We start from the raw sequence: 21,049 nt of genomic DNA, 5'->3' as shown, positions 1-21,049 counted from the left end.
AGCCTAGTTTATCCAGCTTATTCCATTGATTGTTTTGTTTTAAGGATTGATTTGGAATATAATCATAAAGCCCCATTTTTTTCAGTTCCAGACATTTTTCATGGCCTTGTCAGTGAGTATATCTGCATATAATCATAATCTAGAGGTCAGGGACAGAAGCTGGATAACTGCTTTGCATATGCAAAACTTACTCAAAATGTAATTTGGTTTTAATAATAAAGTTTAGCAATCACATAAACACACACCTGGACTATAAACCTAGTCTATCAGCAATGGCACTTAACTTTCTTTAAGAACTGACAGATGCAAAATATCATCCAAGAGATCTGACCTGTGATTTTAGGTCCCTGTAAACAAGAATACCTGTACACACATATACATACAGAGGTCCATGTATGACTCCAATATTCTTATATTTTGCTTTTTACTTCCATGTGAGAAAGGAACATGATACAATATAGTGCTAGTGTACTAGAAGTTAGGAGAACTAGACTCAAATCATGTGAATTATGCAGTGCTTTTTTATTATATAAGAGGGCTTTTTGATAATAACATGTGGAATATGTTAAAACACAATTAGGTCATATATTTTAGGGCTCCATTCAAGGTCATTTAGTGTTCAACAAATTTATAAATGACTTGGATGTCAACTTTGCAGATAAATAATAAGGGGAGTAACAAACAATGCAGAATGATGGCAGAAACCAACAAAATTAATTTCAACAAAGACTAATGCATTTAAGTAAGAAAAACCAAAGACACTGATATAGAATGGAAGAACATATTGGGCAGCAGTACATGATAAGGGGGTTTTGATGGATCACAAGCTGAACATGAACCAAGCAAATGAAATCAAGATCAAGAGAAGTCAACATTCCTCTGTCTGTACTATGTGGTCATACCTAGGAAGTTAAATCAATACTGGTCATTTAATATACGAAGGATATTGACAAACTGGAGGAGGCCCAGAAAACAGCAACCAAGCTAATAAGACGCTGAAATATTTTTTTAGGAAGAATGTTTGAAGGAGCTAGTATGATTAGCAATATCTGTATTAGGTGACATCTGTCTTCAAATATCTGGGTAGAACAGAAATATAAAAAATAAATAAAAATAAATCTGAATGGCTATTGTGTAGAAGAGAACAGAATTGTTAAGATTTGTTACCAAAGAAAATACTGTAGGGATTACAGTAAATAATAAATAAATAAATAAATAAATAAATAAAATAAATAAAGAAATAAAGAAACTAGAATTTGTCAGAATACTGGGTAGACCTTTTCCTAACAGTAAGAGCTGTTCAACCACAGAAAGATTGCCTCAGAAGATGATGGAGTCTCCTTTATTGGAGGTTTTTAAAAAGAGGCTAGTTGGCCATCTGTTAGGAATACAGTTGTAATGGATAATTTTACTGAGCAGGCAGAACTACTTGGTGACCTGTGTAGTATCTCTCAAACTTCACATTCTATGATACTCTGAAAGTATTTAAGTATTTTTGCTGCGTTGAAAAAAAAAACTTATGACGTGGAAAGACTAGTTGTCTGAAAAAGTCAAATAATATCCACACTCATATCCACATTCATTTCCCTGCTAATAATGGACTGGACATGTGAAGTAAAAATGTCATGGAGAGGTACCCATCTTTTTCTGTCCAAACACATGTGGCATTCTTAGTCAGCCTGTCACATAGTTGCTTTAGTGCAGGGGTGTCAAACTTGGGGTGCAAAAGTGGTGTCACGTGACGTATTGGGATTTTCCCCCCCTTCGCTAAACCAGGCGGGGGTGGAGCCAACACGTGACGCATCGGGCTCGTGAGCAGTGAGTTTGACATCCCTACTCTAGTGCTACATCATCTGAGAGAATATATTGTCTGAAAACAACTTTGACTGGAGAGAAGTGGATTTTATACCCCAAGTCTTAAAATGCAATCCCAATGTTCAATAATACAAGTGCCATATTATTCTGTTTCCTCAAAATATATGTTAGGAAATAGCTTGTTGGAGAATATACTTGCATTAAAACCTCCACTCATTTGGAAAGTTTGCAGGTTAGTAGAAATAACAGAGGAATAATGCTAGGAAAAAGAAGTGATATATCACATTGCAATCACAATAATATTCCTAATTTGCCTAATATGATCCAAGTAGTTTTTAAAGATGTGCCCCATATCAGTTTCTAGAATTCTAAACTAAGTTGTGGTAGTTAGGAATTCTAGGAATTGGAGTTCTAGAACATCTGGAGCATACAGGGGAGGGAATGTAATGTATACTGTTTATATTTTTTCAAATTTAACTCTCATAATATTACTGACTCATTATCAGAACTGAGCTGATTTCTCTTCATTCTTTAAGAACCGTGAAAAATCTAGAAATCGGTTTATTTTAGAAGGTGTATAATTAATTCAAAATAACTCTTCATGCTAAAGTAATGTGGCTTTTAAAAGTCTCTTCCTGTGTCTTCTCTATTCTACTGTTTCTTTTCAGAGAGCTCCCTTGGTACCTTTTCAATAAGTATTTTATGAAGGCGATTTTCAGAATTTAATTGAACCTCGCTTAACTGCTTAAAACTTTGTAAAAAGCTCTCAGCCAGAGCTGTGGAAAAAACAAGTTTTTAATGAGATGAAATTCCAGACTGAGGAAGATAAACAGAGATTCTTTGATATTCCAAATCTTTTATAATAGGATTTCTCCTTTAATGCTGCCTGCATGTTCTTATTTATAAAAATCAAGGATTACATAACAGACGAATAATGTTGCAGGAACACCCTTCTTAGACAGGCTATTTCCCTTGCTGAAGTCTTATATTTCACAGAGTACTATTCTTCTGGAAGAGTTTGAGCTGGTGCCCTTGGCAAAGCCTCTTCTAATTTGCCAATTGTTGGTAATGAATTTCCAGAGATTCAGCTGTGAAGGATTTTTGCCTTTTCTTTTTAATGCAAGAGATTAAAATGCATGACCTCAAATGGTGCCTTCCCCATCTGGTTTTCTTCCAAAAGTAGCTGAATTCAATTGGCTCTGTCATTAGGAACACAATACCACTCTTTCTTGGGCTTCTGAACAAATATAGTTATGTTCCTGGGAAAATATGGGGAGAAACAGCTAAAATCAGTCAAATACTGTGAGTAGAATAAAGAATTTAGATCCTCAGGAAATGTTCCTGTTCTTCAAAAGCTTATTTATCATTTAAGCAACAAGGATGTCTCAAGAAGTTTTAACTAGGGCATCAAATCATGACGTGATGACTCTTGGGGGGAAAAAAGAGTGGGCAATTATTGGGAAAAACAACTAATTCCAGTTTTCTTCCCATCCTTCTTCTTTGCAATGACACAAAGTCTAAACTGCATGATATGGTAGATAAAGCAGCTTGCAGCTGACCCACCGTTTTCCCACCTACCAATATGTCCTAAAGCATCTATGCCTAAAGTTTAAAGCAACCTGACTTCTTTTGGACTTCTGTGTGAGTTTGGAAAAAAGCGGTTCCTGCTTTAAGAGCCTATAAATGGCTCATTTTTTTTACACAAGACACTTTTGCTAAAAGCTGAAAAAGTTAAGCTATTTTAATGAGGACCAAAATGATGCTATAAGACCCCTGTTGGAATTCTTCCAAATAGCTTTCAACTGTGCCCAGCCTATTGAAGTTATTCATTAAATATATTTTCCTTTTTCTTCAGAGGTCTTGCTCTTGTATGTTAGATTATGTTAAGCAGGCTTTATTCTGCAGATATTGTTGTTAGAATTTCAAGATAGAAATTCTGTCTTGGCCTGGAAACCTACTGTTCTTCTCTTGCCAGAAATAGGACCTAGGCTGTACACATTTAATAAATCTTCCTTCACTTGTATGTACATGTATACATACATCCACATGAAAAATAAGGGCTTTGAAAACAGATTTTCTTCCAGTTCCCCGCATTTCTCTTTTTGGATCATAAACTGTCTTCTAGCTCTCTTGATATTTAGTTTAGAATTAAAAAGCCACCAATACCTAGTGTTTACCCTCCAAAGTTATATTCCTTTAATAATAATAATAATAACAACAGAGTTGGAAGGGACCTTGGAGGCCTTCTAGTCCAACCCCCTGCCAGGCAGGAAACCCTACACCATCTCAGACAGATGGTTATCCAACATTTTCTTAAAAATTTCCAGTGTTGGAGCATTCACAACTTCTGCAGGCAAGTCGTTCCACTTATTAATTGTTCTCACTGTCAGGAAATTTCTCCTTAGTTCTAAGTTGCTTCTTTCCTTGATCAGTTTCCACCCATTGCTTCTTGTTCTACCCTCAGGTGCTTTGGAGAACAGCCCGACTCCCTCTTCTTTGTGGCAACCCCTGAGATATTGGAACACTGCTATCATGTCTCCCCTAGTCCTTCTTTTCATTAAACTAGACATACCCAGTTCCTGCAACCGTTCTTCATATGTTTTATCCTCCAGTCCTCTAATCATCTTTGTTGCTCTTCTCTACACTCTTTCTAGAGTCTCAGCATCTTTTTTTACATCGCAGCGATCAAAACTGAATGCAGTATTTAATTCCTACACCTCTCAATTCCACATCAAAATGATAGAAAATCCTTTCTTTTTTCCTTTTGCTAGAACACCGCAGGGGTGTTCATGGTGAGTTATGTATGTGTTTGTTAAAAAAAAGTTGTAACTATTGATGACTGTGACCACAAAAACCTAAGCCCCTCCTTTCTTTTTTACCCTTCACCACCAATACCCCTTGAATGTTTGCAACAGCAGGATCTTCCAAACAGAAAAAGCTTTTTCTTACTGGAATCCAACAAAGAGAAATAATGCCTCAAATATCTAAAATTAGAATTAGGATAGAGTTGGAAGGGACTTTGGAGGTCTTCTAGTCCAGCCCCCTGTTCTGGCAGGAGACCCTATAGCATTTCAGATAGGTGGTTGTCCAGTTTCTTCTTAAAAACCTCCAGTGATGAAGGCAAGCTATTCCACTGGCTAATTGTCCTCACTGTTAGGAAGTTTCTTCTTAATTACAGATTGCTTCTCCCTTTGATTAGTTTCCAGTCATTGTTTCTTGTCCTGCCCTCTGGTGCTTTGGAGAATAATTTGACCCCCCTCTTCTTTGTAGCAGACAATTATTTTCCCCTCCCCTGATTATCCTCCGTTACTTTTTTATATGCAGAGATTATTTCTGAATCCTTCTCCTGCATCTTTAAGGAGGAAAAACTGTGGGAACTTTTGTATGAGGGAAGTTGTTTGCTAGCTTCACAACGATTCAGGAGGGACAATGATCAAAACAGAAGATCTGAGCAAATATACAATAGAGAATAATGTTTTCATGTACTCGAGTAGCCTCAGCTTCATTCTCATAAGACCATTATTTATTATTATTTATTTATTATTTATTTTATTAGATTTATAAACCGCCCTTCTCCCGAAGGACTCAGGGTGGCCAAAGTAAAAAAGAAACAATGTACAGTTAAAATAAATTAAAAAACTTATTATATAGTGTGGCCGAAATTAAAATAGTTAAAAATCTAAAAGACCCCAAGTTTTAAAATTTAAAACTCGACAATTTAAGAAAGCCCCGCACGAACAAACAGATATGTTTTCAGTTCACGGCGAAAAGTCCGAAGGTCAGATATTTGACGTAAACCAGGGGGAAGTTTATTAGGACAATCGTACTGAATTGCAAAGTCTGAAGCATTGAGACTAAGATGCTAAAAATGCCACAGAGAGCAGAGAGATAATTTAATGATTCCGCACACATTAATAAAGATAATTAATTTTCTTGTGGCCATCATGCCAACATTTGAAGATAAGAATAAATTTCTGCAGTAGTTTCCTGCCATAGAGACTGGAGAAAAAAAATGACAAAACATGTCATGTTGTTATAATACAAACCATCTAACTCATACACTTGTGTTCAATTTGGGACATAAATATCAAAGGCATAGATTCACGCTGGGATGTTGCAATGCACATTTCTTCTATGTTTCTATATTTACACTTTGTACTGGATTCCTGTGGTGGCTGAGCTTTAGATCAATATTTTACCTAGCATTTGTATGCGTGTAAATTGACCTGGAACGACATACCTATGTTGACATCCTATTTAGTCATAACAATTTAATCTGCAGAGAGATTTGTAATGTACTATTGCAGACTATTTCCAACATACCACCTTCACCCTCCAGGTAGTTCTGCAAATCAGCATACTAATCAAAAACAGAGACTGCACTGGCTACATTGTTTTTTTGTTAAAATAAAAAAAATAGCAGAACCAAATTATGCACCCTGATTGGTAAGTAAGAATGCAGTTTCCAGAGTGATGCAGGAAATAAACCAAGGAAAAGTAATACAATAATACAATAAGTGTATAAAATGGAGGTAATTGTTCTTTGCCAGTTATTTCATACTGTTTTCTTTACTAATAATAAAAATAAAGTTTGCTCATCCTTAGTTCATTGACAAAGCAATACTTCTTATATATATATATTCTCCCTATTCCTTTTCTCTAACTTACAAGAAAGAGAGTGGTAGGGGAATGAAATATTTCATTTCATAGAATCAAATTGCTAGGAAAAAATAAAAAGTGGCCCCTCTATCTCTTAAAAATCTGTTTGCTCTTACCCAGGACATAAATCTCATGGTTGACTACAGCTGTGCTGAAGCGGTATTTCGAATACTTCATCGGCGCACACTCCATCCATTTGTCTTGGCTTGGGTTATACTGCAACATTCGGTTGCTTAATCGATCAGGCTCATCATCGGGAAGATCCATCTGTGTGAAATATGACAGCCATATAATAATGCAGCATTTGGAGCCCTCTATACACGCCTGCATGCTATTAATCATGGAGGACAGCTGAGCAGATAAATAATACAAAGACATCAATTATAGCTGCTAAGTGATTCATACCAACTAGTGGAACCCATGACTTGTGGCTTAGAAGTACATTGAAGAAGACACAGGAATAACGACACATATATATTCTGCAGCAAGGAAGCTGAGGATCTGGGTAATAATAAACCATCTATAGACACAGCTGTGACAGCACATAGTTCTTTTTACAAGGATGCTGTGAAGTCTCAAAGAAGAAAGTCAAAAACCACTTATTTCCCCCTTGAGATCAAATTTTGATTTAGCTTCTTATTTGATTAGGCCACAACTTCCAGAGGGAGTTTGAAGATTTATCTACTAATGCTTTAGGCGAAATAAGATTACATAACAGTAAAAACTAAACTCTGCTCTTTTATTTTTGAATGGATTTTGAACTCATCTTTAGTATGCCATTCCCCATTTTTCTTTCTCTATTGTCATCAGGGAAGGGAGGGGAAGGGAAAATAATTATTAGACCTAATTGTATGAATAATATTATCTCCATTTATATGTACTGTACATGCATGTATGTCAATATAGATATACTGTAAGAAATGGGAACTTTTTTATTCACTAAGTTTTAATAAACTGAAAACAATGGCTCTTTAACTAGAAGAAAAATGTACAAGTTTAAAAATACATATTTTCTTTTTAGTACCCATATTCATACCTGTTATAAAAGAGATCAGCAGTTAGATTACTATTTCAGCACATGAGCTGGTAGGTTAGCAGTAACAGTCTTAATGCAAAGTTATAAATGGAGGCAAACAAATTAATATGGGCCAAATAAAGAATGGGAAAGAGATGCAATAGAAATTGCAGGGCAAGTTTAGGAAAGCTATATGGACAAAGCTCAGAAATGGTCTTTGTAGTTGTGTATGGAGCTAAAATAGAGATTATAATTGCAATTGTAGTGAATATCTGTAGGATGAAGGTGGAAGTTCTTTCTCTGAATTTGTGGGTTAGTTTCTGAACATTTCATTACCAGACTAGGTTATAAGGGCTTGATGTGTTCAGTAGGTCTTGTGATGGGAGGGTCATGTCAGGTGAAGGTCTTGTGAGGAGTCAGGTGTGGGTCACATCAAGTAAGGATCTTCTAATGGGTCTAGTGATGGGTCAGGTGTGGGTCACATCAGGTGAGGGTGCCTGATGTCTTTCTCTGCAATGGGTATCCGAAAAACTTTATATTCTGACACACAGCACTCAAACCACAATGCACCATGCAAAAACTAACCCTACTATACAAAAAGGGGTGTCAGAAATGACAGCCAGAATTGTCCAACCTCTAGGAATAACAATAGCCCACAAACCCACAGCTAAACACTGCCAGAAATTATCCAGAACCAAAGACAAGATACAGAAGGATGAAAAGAACAATGTAATTTACAAAATCAACTGTAACAATTGCAACTAATTCTACGTGGAACAAACATTAATTGAAAACCAGAATCCATCAACACCAGCTGGCAGTCAATCACCACAATCCCAAATCCCTAATTTCTACCCACACTGACACCGAACAGCACCAAGTCAATTGGACCAATACAAGAATTATGGGCTACCAGGCACACAAGTTTATTGAAGCCTGGTACTCTGGAAGCAATTACATCAACAGACATATCAACCTACAACAAACCCCTCAAAATTCAAATCAACCTCAACCAACCCAAGCAACCCCATCCCACCCCCCCAACCAGCACTTCACCTCCCAATGACCCTCGCCTGATGTGACTTCCCCATCACAAGACCCTCACCTGATGTGACCCTCCTATCACAAGACCTGCTGACCAAATGCAGCTCTTATAAGCAGAAGAACACCAACAACGACAGTCCCTAAATTCCATTGATGATGTTACCTACTGGTAGTCTGGTAACAAAATGTTTGGAAACCAACCCACAACTTTGGAGAATGAACCTCTGCCCTCAGAGATTATAATTGTTCTGTTCCAGTGTAACAGAACCTCAAAAAAACTCATAAATATATATATATATATATATTTTAGTTTTATAAATACAAATACAATAAACAAAGGCATCTTTCAGATGTTCCAGCATTTAGGAACAGTAGTTGTAAACAGAATTGTAAATGGAACTTTTACCTTCAAGATCAAATGATTGGAGAATGCATCAAGAAACTTGATCAAAATAAGAAGACCTAAGTATTTAAAAAAATACTCCAAATTTTGAAATGTGATTAGATATTTGTCCTTGATTCTCTAGATTCCCTGCCTCAGTACCAGCACTTATTAACAACATACAGAGAATGGGAAAGCTGTGTGAGAAGCAAAATTAAAGAAGGAGCTGCAGTTAATATTTAGAAATAGGTTTAAGATCAACGGGTAATAAAACATTCCTTTTTTAAATTCTTTTTCTTATTACACAAAGCAATAAAGTAATTTAAGAAAAGGATTAGAAGAAATCTAGATGGATAAGAGCCGGAGTAAAATGGGCATGGCATTAGGAGGCCAAGAAAATTTTGGTCTAATCTTTGGTTCTCTGAGCCTGGTCTTACCAACTATTATAAAAGAAAGACAAGATCAAAGATACCAGAAAGCTTTACATGGGGCTGCCTATGTATCTCAGTAGTTGCAGCTGATGCAGAATGCAACCATATGAGCAGTCTCAAACACCTCTAGGATTGTGCCTGTAACACCTCTGCTGTATGCACCCTATATTGGGTGCCAGTTTGCCTCTGGGTCCAATCAAAGGTGTTGTTATCACCTTTAAAGCCATTCCTGGAATGAGACCAGTTTACCTGAGAAACAGTCTTGTCCCAATTATATCAACCCATCCCACCCGGTTAGGCATGGAGAGTACGTTATAGAACCTGTTGGTTAAAATTTTTTGACTGGTAGGTCTAGGAGAATTTTGACTGGCAGGGTCCTTCTCTGCTGTTGTCCCCACCCTATGGAATATCTTGTCCCCAGAGGTGTGGTTGGCCCCTCTTATTCAGCCTCTCTCTCTCTCTCTCTCTCTCCCTCTCCCTTTTTAAAAAATGCTTTAACTTGACTCAGGGCGGCTTACATTGTGCTAAGCAATAGTCTCATCCATTTGTATATTATATACAAAGTCAACTTTTATTGCCCCCCCAACAATCTGGGTCCTCATTTTACCTACCTTATAAAGGATGAAAGGCTGAGTCAACCTTGGGCCTGGTGGGACTTGAACTTGCAGTAATTTATTTATTTATTTTATTTATTATTTAAATTTGTATACCGCCCTTCTCCCGAAGGACTCAGGGCGGTTCACAGCCAAGTAAAAAATACACAATACACTATAAATATTAAAATACAGTTAAAAAACTTATTAAATTGGCCATAATTAAAATTTAAAAATAAAAAACCCATTAAAAAACCCATAAGCTTAAAAAACTAACCCAGTCCAGCGCAGATGAATAAGTGAGTTTTAAGCTCATGTAAAGGTTCGGAGGTCCGGAAGTTGACGAAGTCCTGGGGAGTTCGCTCCAGAGGGCGGAGCCCCACAGAGAAGGCCCTTCCTGGGTGTCGCCAGACGACACTGTCGCTACCGACGGCACCCTGAGGAGTCCCTCTCTGTGAGAGCGCACGGGTCGGTGAGAGGCATTCGGTAGCAGCAGGCGGTCCCGTAGATAACCCGGCCCTATGCCATGGAGCGCTTTAAAGACGTTCACCAACACCTTGAAGTGCACCCAGAAGGCCACAGGTAGCCAGTGCAGCCTGCGCAGGATAGGTGTCACTCGGGGGCCACGGGGGGCTCCCTCTATCACCACAAGAGCCGCATTCTGGACTAACTGTAGCCTCCGGATGCCCCTCAAGGGGAGCCCCATGTAGAGAGCATTGCAGTAGTCCAGACGAGACGTGAGTGACTGTGCACAAGGCATCCCGGTCTAGAAAGGGGCGCAACTGGCGCACCAGGCGAACCTGGTGGAAAGCTCTCCTGGAGACGGCCGTCAAGTGGTCTTCAAAAGACAGCCGTTCATCCAGGAGAACGCCCAAATTGCGCACCCTCTCCATCGGGGCCAATGACTCGCCCCCGACAGTCAGCCGTGGACTCAGCTGACTGTACCGGGATGCCGGCATCCACAGCCACTCCGTCTTGGAGGGATTGAGCTTGAGCCTGTTTCTCCCCATCCAGACCCGTACAGCAAGCAGCTGTGTTAATAACAGACTGCATTAGTCTGTTGAACCACCAGAGGCCCTTTTTAGCTTTTTTCTTATTTCATTTTTCTATTTTCACTTTATTTTTAATTATATTTCTTTTATATGGTTTGTATTTGTAATTTGGGTAGTGAGATGGGAGGTGTCTAAATCTGATAATAAAAATAAATAAAATTGTCTTGAAGAAACCAAAAGAGCTGAAATTCTTGAGTGATAGGCATAGGATGGTATATAGAATGTAAGATGTTGGATACAGAGTGATTTTAGGGATTGAAAGAAACCCTTAGGGAACTTCTTGGCTCCTTGACCAAGTGAAAGCTACCGTATTTTTCAGAGTATAAGACGCATCTTAGTTTTTGGGGAAGGAAATAAGAAAAAAGCTGATTGGCAGGTGGATTGGCCTCCTGGAATACCCCCAATCAGATGTTCCCAGAGATGAATTTTAGCAAAAGGTTCCTTGATTGTGAGCTCTGTGCCTTGCTTTTTTTTGGTTTTTTTTCTGCCTCTGAAACTCCATTTCAGAAAAAACTTTTTTCTGCCTCTGAAAGCCTCTAAAACAGAGCTTCAGAAAAAAAGCCTCTGAAGCTCTGTTTGGGAGCTTCGTTTCTGAAGCTTCATTTCTGATGCTTTTTTCAGCCCTCTGAAACCTCCGTTTGAGAAGCTGAGCGGAGCTGCATTCGGAGTATAAGTCGCACCCAGATTTTCACCCTCTTTTTTGGGGGAAAAAGTTGCGTCTTATACTCTGAAAAATATGGTAATTAACCCGAGCCATAAAAAAAGCCATATCACAGGATAATGCTGAATTCTGTCACATGTAGGTAATTTATAGTGTGCGAGAAACTCTCACATCTCTACTTGAAATCCAGCAGCATATCTTTTCAAGCAGTCCCAAGTTCTCATATTCTGCAAACACTAGAAATGAGATTCCATATCTTCTGCTACAGAAAGTTCATGCAGTCATACATCTCCCAAACATTTTCATGTTGGACCTCCTAGCTACACATTACAATATATCAGTGGGAATACAGGCAGACCTCAACTTATGACCACAATAGGGCCCAGAATTTCTTTTGCTAAGCAAGGCAGTTGTTAAGCAAGGTCGCAATTTTACAATCTTTTTTTGAAGGGGTTGTTAAGTAAATCATTGAAGTCATAAATCATTTAGTTGCTAAATGAATCCAGCTTCCCCCATTGTTTTTGCTCATCACAAGCTGGAAGGTCACAAATGGCAATCACATGATCTCAGGACACCGCAATTGTCATAGATACAGCCATTGTGCCTAATTCTGATCATGTGAGTATGGGAATGTTGCAATGGTCTTAAGTGCAAGGACCCTGAATCACTGTTTTAGTGATGTTGTAACTTCAAACAGTCGCTAAACTACAACACAGTCCTTTCAACAGTTCCAAGAAGGCTCCACACCAATTTCCATCACTCAGGTGACCCTGACGACACAGATAAATCTCCAGGTGACCTTAATACTTGCTAAAAGAATGCATCTGTCCAGCTGTCTGCAAGGAGTATAAATCCTTCCATTCCCCACCATCCAGTCAGAGGTGAAGAAGCTTCTTGGATGAGAAGCGAAACATCTTCAAAGAAAAACCAGAAAATCCAGTTGCCTCTTGGAAAAGCACCTTTAGGATAACCATGACCTGGATGACTGAGATTTCCATAGACAGTCGCTAAACAAATAATTGTAAGTCTAGGACCACCCGTAACATAGATGATCAGCTGGTCAAGTTTGTACCCCATTAGGGACACCAAGCATACCAAACAGGTTGTACTGTGGTAAGACCAACAAAAGCTAAGAAAAAGGAATACTTTCAAGGACAGGAACATGTCCTTCCAAGGGCTGGTGAATTTAAAGGTACTTTCACAGATTAGTTAACTAGGCTGTGACCGGCAATTATGTATGCATGTATCTGCAGCTTCATGAGAACAATTACCTTTAATCAGCAGAGGAAGTGCAGAGACAATGAGACTTTGATCCCTTTGCAACCATCTGTGGGTTGTTGTTTTTTGTCTTTTCTTTCTTGGCAGCCTTCAAACCTTTGGCTCTGCCGCCTTCTTTGAAACAAATAGATTCTTTGGTCAAATGCCAGGATGATGCCAGTGGAAATATAATTCATAAACTACATACATAAAGAAAATTAACTTGTCTGGATTCTTCAGTAAAAATGTTAACAAGATTGGATGGGCAAGTGGAGTGGTGTTCATGGAGCCGTATGTTGCTGCTAAATCATGAATCTCCGGAAAACTAAAACAGACGAACAAAGCCTACTAGAAAGTCTCCATTTTAAGTCTCTCGCAAATGCTTCCCCTACAGAGTTACTGCAATGATTACTATACCGTGTGGTCATTCTTTGCAGTCAGCTATGGCCAGCTAAGCAAAAGAGGAATGTAAAATCATGTTCCAGGTTATCTGTTTATCTAATGCCTTCCATTTAAGAGCTCAAAGTGGCATTCATAACAACCTTTCCTCCCATTTCCCCTGCATTAACAGCCGTGTGAGGTAGGTTGGGCTGAAAGAGACTAATTAGTCTTAGCTTTCCTTGTGTGGACTTCCATGGCTGGGGGTGGACTTGAATCTGGGCTTCCCCAGTGTAGTCAAACACCTTTACCACACTGGCTATTGTGATCACGCACTCATTACTGTAATGCAGCAAAAAGCAGCTCACAATGTGCGAATCCAGTTAAATTCAGCATCACACCAAAAAATATTTTTTTTAAAAAAAAATCCCTTATGATGATTTTTAATTCCCTTTTAATTCCAGAATTAAAAGAAAATAATGAGGAACTGGTAGCCTATCAGCTATTATTGAACTACAGTCCCCATCAACTCCTACCATTGGCAATGCTGAGTGGAATTGAGTGGCTACAGAGAATGCAACCTTGTTTTACCCTCTTTTGCTTAGCTGGCCATAGCTGACTGCAAAGAATGACCACACGGTATAGTAATCATTGCAGTAACTCTGTTCAGTTTCTAGAAAGACTACCCAGAACTGGGCTTCTTACATTAACCTTTCTCAAAAAAAGAAATATTTGCAGACCTCAAAATTTTTTCTCAATGTAGTAGTTTTTGTATTGATATGTCAGCAACCCTTTTTGCTCTCTGAAAGTTATTTAGCTGTCACTTCTGTAATTTATTGCCTCATCTGCAATCCAATCCTGTCTAATCAGAAATAAATCTTATTAAATGAAATTAGTCCAAGTTAGGTTAACAAATAGCTAAATGTAACCTAAAGAACACAACAGCCTCCAGGCTTTATTTTCCTGAATTAAGCTAGTTTTTTATTGACCTAAAATTTCTATATGATTTTTCTTTTCTTATATCGGAGGCTAATGCCATAATAACATAAGAAAATATAATTATTTGAATTGATAATATGGTATGCCTCATAGCAGAATACCCAATCTCACATTGCAACCCTATCACATGTTAATTTTTCACAAATTCAAATAAAATGCTTCCTGCTGATCTTCCATATGTATAGTAGCAACATATTCAAAAATTATACATCACATTTTCATATCTAAGATAGATAATACAAACAGAGCTCACTGCCAGCTGTAAAAGTACAAAAAAGTACAATATAGAAAGAATACTTCTGTCCAATATTTGGTGAGGTAATGCAACCTGCACTCACTTTTCAGAGGGCAGCTAGTACCACTTCATCATCCACTAATTACATTTTAGATTTTCCCTGTGGAAAATATAAACTGTAAAAAAGTCTGAGTATTTTTCAGAAGAAAATGCTGTAGACACTGTTATTGCTATATCTTCATCCTTTTTGAAAGGCAACGTTTTAAAGTGAACAGCATGTGTTCCGGCTAACTGATCTTCCTTAACTCCCTCACTGCTACCACTCAGAAAGACTTCAGTAAGGCTCTGTAACATGAGTGCCAGTTTGGTCTAATGGTTAAAGCACCAAACTAGAAACCAGGAGTCTGTAAGTTCTAGTCTCACCTTAGACATGAAAGCCGGTTAGGTGACTTTGGGCGAGTCTGGTTTGGTTCTGCAACCCAACAAGACAGACACAGACAATTAGAACTGCAGAAAAAAACAATTGTTACCAACCTGCCTTCTATTGAGGACCTATATACTGCACGAATCAAAAAGAGGGCTGTGAAAATATTTACATCCTGGACATAAACTGTTTCAACTCCTACCCTCAAAACGACACTATAGAGCACTGCACACCAGAACAACTAGACACAAGAACAGTTTCTTCCCAAACACCATCACTCTGCTAAGCAAATAATTCCCTTAACACTGCCAAACTATTTACTAAATCTGCACTACTATTAATCTTCTCATCTTCTCATCTTCTAATCTTCTCATCGTTCCCATCACCCATCTCCTTCCACTTATGACTGTATGACTGTAACTTTGTTGCTTCTGTCCTTACGATTTACATTTATATTGATTGTTTCCTGATTGCTTATTTGTACCCTATGACTATCATTAAGTGTTGTACCTTAAAATTCTTGATGAACATATCTTTCTTTTATGTACACTGAGAGCATATGCACCAAGACAAATTCCTTTGTGTCCAATCACACTTGGCCAATAAAAAATTCTATTCTATTCTATTCTATTCTATTCTATTCTATTCTATTCTATTCTATTCTATTCTATTCTATTCTATTCTTGGCCCTCAACATCAGCTTGGGTGACAAGCCAGTTAGTTTACTCCTATCACAACCAATGAAAAAAGTGGACCCTGCACTTGTAGGAAAATGCTAGGATGCAACATAAAACCAAGTGTATGGACATTTATAATGTCTTTCATATAAAGGTTATGGGGTTATCTTTGCCTGCGTTGCCATAATCATCATTGCAGTCACTGAAGACTATAGTTCTCACCCTGGTTATAAAGTTTCTGTGACCCAAGGACATTCATTTAAATTTTTAAACATCAATCTTCCCTCACCCTCACTTTTCATAGAACAGTATTAGAAGGCTCCCCCCCCCCTTTGAAATTACTGGCTAAATGTGGACTAATAAAATACATGTATTATGAGTGGAGAGGAGATGGCTAGTAAGTTACTTAATTTTTGTGGCAAAAGGATGAACAGATTTTTATTACTTCACGCTGCATAATTGCAGTGAAACAGTGTTTGATGTTTTCTGACAATTTTAGACAAATAAAAATATAGCCATGTTCCTGATTATGTTGTTAGGACTATCAGCATATATTTGAAAAGATACAAATGACTCAGAAGTATTCAGACTTTATTTCAATATAAATGACAAAGAAAAAATAGTTAGCTTGGCAGTCTGGCAAGCCTCATATAAAAATAGCAATATTCTCAATAGTGTGTAAAATGTATTGTAAATCGACTTCTAATTTACCACAGAAGAGTAATCAGTGAGCAGCACTAGAAACCAGCTCTCTAGAAGAAACCAGAATAATTTTTAAATTTGTTTTGTGTGGTTCCCCACCCCCACCCCCACTTCCATTCAATTGTATTCAAATCATGGACACTTTGTGGACAAGTAGGGTAGATATGATATTGTTGCCATTACGGAAACTTGGTGGGATGAAACTGACAAATGGAACATACAGCTAGAGGGATATAAATTATTTAAAAGAAATAGACCAAATAAAAGAGGAGGTGGAGTTGCACTATATATAAGAAATAACTACATCTCTACAGAAATAGAGCACAACAATGATGAAAATCATCTTGAATGTATTTGGGTCAATATAAAAGGGGTGAAAAACGATATTGCCATAGGTCTATACTATAGGCCACCCAACCAAACAGAGGAAATAGATGAACTTTTTGCTAGTCAGCTAACTAAGGTATGTAGGAAGCACATCACAGTAGTAATGGGGATTTTAACTACCCTGACATCTACTGGGAGACAAACTCTACACCAAGTGGAAGATCCAACAGGTTCCTAACAAACCTAGCAAACAACTTTGTTTCCCAAAAAGTAGAGAAGGCAACAAGGGGATCAGCCATACTGGACTTAATTCTCACTAACAGAGATGAAATGATAGAAGGTGTTGAAGCTACAGGAACCTTGGGGGCAAGTGACCACGCAATATTGGAATTCAACATTAAGCAAATACAAGTAGTAGAACAAAGTCAAACTAGAGTCTTGGACTTTAAGAGAGCTAATTTCAATAAACTTAGAGAGATCTTGAGAAGGATTCAATGGATGAGAATCCTCAGGGGGAAAACAACTCAAGAAGCTTGGGAAATTTTGAAAAGTGAGATTATAAAAGCACAGTCTAACACAATACCAATGAAGAAGAAAAATAGTAGATCACAAAAGAAACCAGCATGGATGCATAAAGAACTATCTGACAAATTGAAAGACAAAAAGGACAAATATAAAAAGTGGAAAGAGGGGCAAATAACTAAGGCAGAATATCAGCAACAGCCCGAGCCTGTAAAGATGAAGTGAGGAAAGCTAAGGCTCACAATGAACAAAGGCTAGCGACAAAAGTAAAAATAATAAAAAGCTTCTTCCAACATGTTGAAAACAAGAAAAAAGTCAAGGAAACAATTGGCCCATTGCTGGGAGAAAGTGGCAAGAAGATGACAAGCAACAGGGAGAAAGCAGATCTACTTAACTCATATTTTGCATCTGTCTTTACACAAAAGGAAAAACAATCCAACCTATCAAAACAGCACTACAAAAACAGATTAGAAACACAAGTTAAAATAGGGAAGAAAATGGTAAGTGAACACCTGTCTACCCTAGACGAGTTCAAATCACCAGGACCGGATGGATTACACCCCAAGGTTCTGAAGGAACTGGCAGACGGATCTCAGAACCACTGAACTATATCTTTCAAAGATCCTGGAGCACAGGGAGCTGCCAGAGGACTGGAAAAGAGCTGATGTAGTTCCCATCTTCAAAAAGGAAAAAACAGATCCAGGAAACTACAGACCTATCAGTCTGACCTCAATACCGGGAAGATTCTGGAAAAGATAATCAAGCAACGAATCACCGAACACCTAGAAGCAAACAAAGTAATAACCAAAAGCCAACATGGGTTTGTCAAAACAGATCATGCCAGACTAATCTTATCGCATTCTTTGACAAAATGACAAAATTAGTAGACCAGAGGAATGCTGTTGATATAATTTACTTGGACTTCAGTAAAGCATTTGATAAAGTAGACCATAACCTACTACTAGATAAAGTAGAAAATGTGGGTTAGACAGCACCACCACCAGATGGATTCAGAACTGGCTGACCAACCGACTCAACGTGTAGTCCTCAACGGAACTACATCCACATGGAGGGAAGTATGCAGTGGAGTACCCCAAGGCTCTGTTTTAGGCCCAGTACTCTTCAACATCTTCATCAATGACTTGGACGGGGGGATAGATGGGGAACTCATCAAATTTGCAGATGACACCAAGCTGGCAGGAATAGCCAACACTCCAGAAGATAGGCTCAAGTTACAGAAAGATCTTGACAGACTTGAACATTGGGCGCTATCTAACAAAATGAAATTCAACAGTGAAAAAGTAAGGTTCTACATTTAGGCCAAAAACAAAATGCACCAGTACCGTATATGTGGTACCTTGCTCAATAGTAGTACCTGTGAGAGGGATCTTGGAGTCCTAGTGGATAACCATCTAGATATGAGCCAGCAGTGTGCAGCAGCTGTTAAAAAAGCCAACACAGTTCTGGGCTGCATAAACAGAGGGATAGAATCAAGATCACGTGAAGTGCTAGTACCACTTTATAATGCCTTGGTAAGGCCACACTTGGAATATTGCATCCAGTTTTGGTCGCCACGATGTAAAAAAGATGTTGAGACTCTAGAAAGAGTGCAGAGAAGAGCAACAAAGATGATTAGGGGACTGGAGGATAAAACATATGAAGAACGGTTGCAGGAACTGGGTATGTCTAGTTTAACAAAAAGAAGGACTAGGGGAGACATGATAGCAGTGTTCCAATATCTCAGGGGCTGCCACAGAGAAGTGGGAGTTGGGCTGTTCTCCAGAGCACCTGAGGGTAGAACAAGAAGCAATGGGTGGAAACTGATCAAGGAAAGAAGCAACTTAGAACTAAGGAGAAATTTCCTGACAGTTAGAACAATTAATAAGTGGAACGACTTGCCTTCAGAAGTTGTGAATGCTCCAACACTGGAAATTTTTAAGAAAATGTTGGATAACCATCTGACTGAGATGGTGTAGGGTTTCCTGCCTGGGCAGGGGGTTGGACTAGAAGGCCTCCAAGGTCCCTTCCAACTCTAATGTTATGTTATGTTATGTTATATGTTATGTTAAGTCACTGCTCTCTTCTTGGCAAGGTTTTTCAGAAGGTTTGCCATTACCTCTTTCCTAGGACTGAGAGAAAGTGTCTGGCCAAAGATGGGACTAGAACTCATGGCCTCCTGATTTCTAGACCAATGCCTTAACCATTATACCAGCTCTTCTGCTTTCTCTATAATGAGTCTCAAAGCCTGCCATTAAAGGCAGATTATCTTTCCTTGTCCATCAATAAGGTCACATCAAGTGCTGACAAAAATGTTGGTATGGTGTAATGTGTGGTACACAGACCATGTTTCCCTCCCTTCCTCAGTGACATTCAAACCAAAGTAATTTTTCTCTTCTAAGATTGGAATTGATGTGTTGCATTAGTCAAGAGAACGAACTGTCCAGGAAAGTCCAGTTAAAATCTCATTTTGCTCCTAAATAATAACTGTCTGATCTTGAACAAGTAAGAATTCTTCAGCCTCAGAGGCAGCCAGTGGCAAACATCGTCTGAAGAGAGGCTGAAAAGTCTTTACCAATTACAGCAGACAGTAACTGCATTAACTGAATGCACAGACTGATCCAGCATATGCACTAAGACCCAAAAGCCAAAAGGATTTAAAAAAAAAAAAAGGCAAGAGAAAAGAGGTGTTACCCTACTGCCTGAAAGCAAGCATATCCATCAGCAGCAGCTTTTGTAATTTTTCTGAATGGCAATGATTGCAGTTAAATTCCAACTGTGAAGGCTGCTTTAACAGGTACAGACAATGGCATCAGAGAGCACTTTATGCTTAGCAACGTTTCTTACCTGTGGGGTCCATCCTCCAATGACATAAAGCCTGTTTTTCAGAGCAACGACTGCATGGCAAGCCAACGGTACTGGGAGCGGGGCCAAAGTTCTCCAGTTCTCCTGCTCCATGGAGTACTTCTCCACAATATTGGTAATTTGATATTGGTTTTTCAGTTTCATTTGACCTCCTATGATGTATAAATCACAATGGATGGTGCCTAAAGCATACAGCTCACGAAACTCCGCTGTGCACAGGCTTTCCCAAAATCGATTTCCATGACCCTCATACCTGTAATGAATCCTCATATTAGAATTTCCTTCATCACAGTTTATCTATGTATTTGTACCTACTGCTATTATTCTTAAGTGGGAGCAACATAAGGTTTAAAAAGAATTTTAATTTTCACTAAAGCCCAATGGCATAAATTGGCACATCTTTTCAAATGCTATGATTTTATAGAAGTAAAAGGGCCGTAATAGCTCAGGCTGTTAGAAGCCTGTTATTAGAATACAGTAGCCTGCAATTACTGCAGGTTCAAGCCCGGCCGGAGGTTAACTCAGCCTTCCATCCTTTATAAGGTAGGTAAAATGAGGACCCAGATTGTTGGGGAGGCAATAAGTTGACTTTGTAAATATACAAATAGAATGAGACTATTGCCTTATACACTGTAAGCCACTCTGAGTCTTCGGAGAAGGGCGGGATATAAATGTAAATAAATAAAAAAAAAAGTAATTTTTCTGAATATTATCCTATTTCCCCTTCCATCCTCCTGCTCAGTTTGGAGACATAACTGCCTGCTTTCTCCAATTATTTTAGCCTTGATCAGTCATTATTGTCAGAAAGGTACCTGAATATTAGAAGTACAACAGAAAATGTCTTTCACTATTGGCTAATCAGTATTCACTCACTATCCTCAAAATATTCTGTTTGCTTCCTATCCCCTCTCTAGCACTAGCACTTAGACTTAAATACCGCTTCATAGTGCTTTGCAGCCATCTCTAAGCAGTTTACAGAGACAGCATATTGCCCCCAGCAATCTGGGTTCTCAT

The 21,049-nt window shown here is 38.4% G+C and overlaps 1 protein-coding gene across 3 annotated transcripts in view; it reads right to left on the bottom strand.

Moving 5' to 3' along the window:
- Positions 1–21,049, bottom strand: part of KBTBD12 (kelch repeat and BTB domain containing 12) — a 130,769-nt gene that overhangs the window by 49,595 nt on the left and 60,125 nt on the right. For all 3 annotated transcript variants that reach the window (XM_058167422.1, XM_058167421.1, XM_058167423.1), the window contains exons 3-4: positions 20,018–20,288; positions 6,591–6,741 (exon numbers count right to left, since the gene is read on the bottom strand). In XM_058167422.1, coding sequence (XP_058023405.1) covers positions 6,591–6,741; positions 20,018–20,288 — 422 coding nt within the window. The remainder of the gene's footprint in view (positions 1–6,590; positions 6,742–20,017; positions 20,289–21,049) is intronic.

Source organism: Ahaetulla prasina, chromosome 2, assembly GCF_028640845.1.
Source record: "Ahaetulla prasina isolate Xishuangbanna chromosome 2, ASM2864084v1, whole genome shotgun sequence".
Taxonomy (NCBI): Eukaryota; Metazoa; Chordata; class Lepidosauria; order Squamata; family Colubridae; genus Ahaetulla; species Ahaetulla prasina.
Note: the sequence above shows the minus strand (reverse complement) of the source record. Positions and strands in the feature narration are given on the sequence as shown.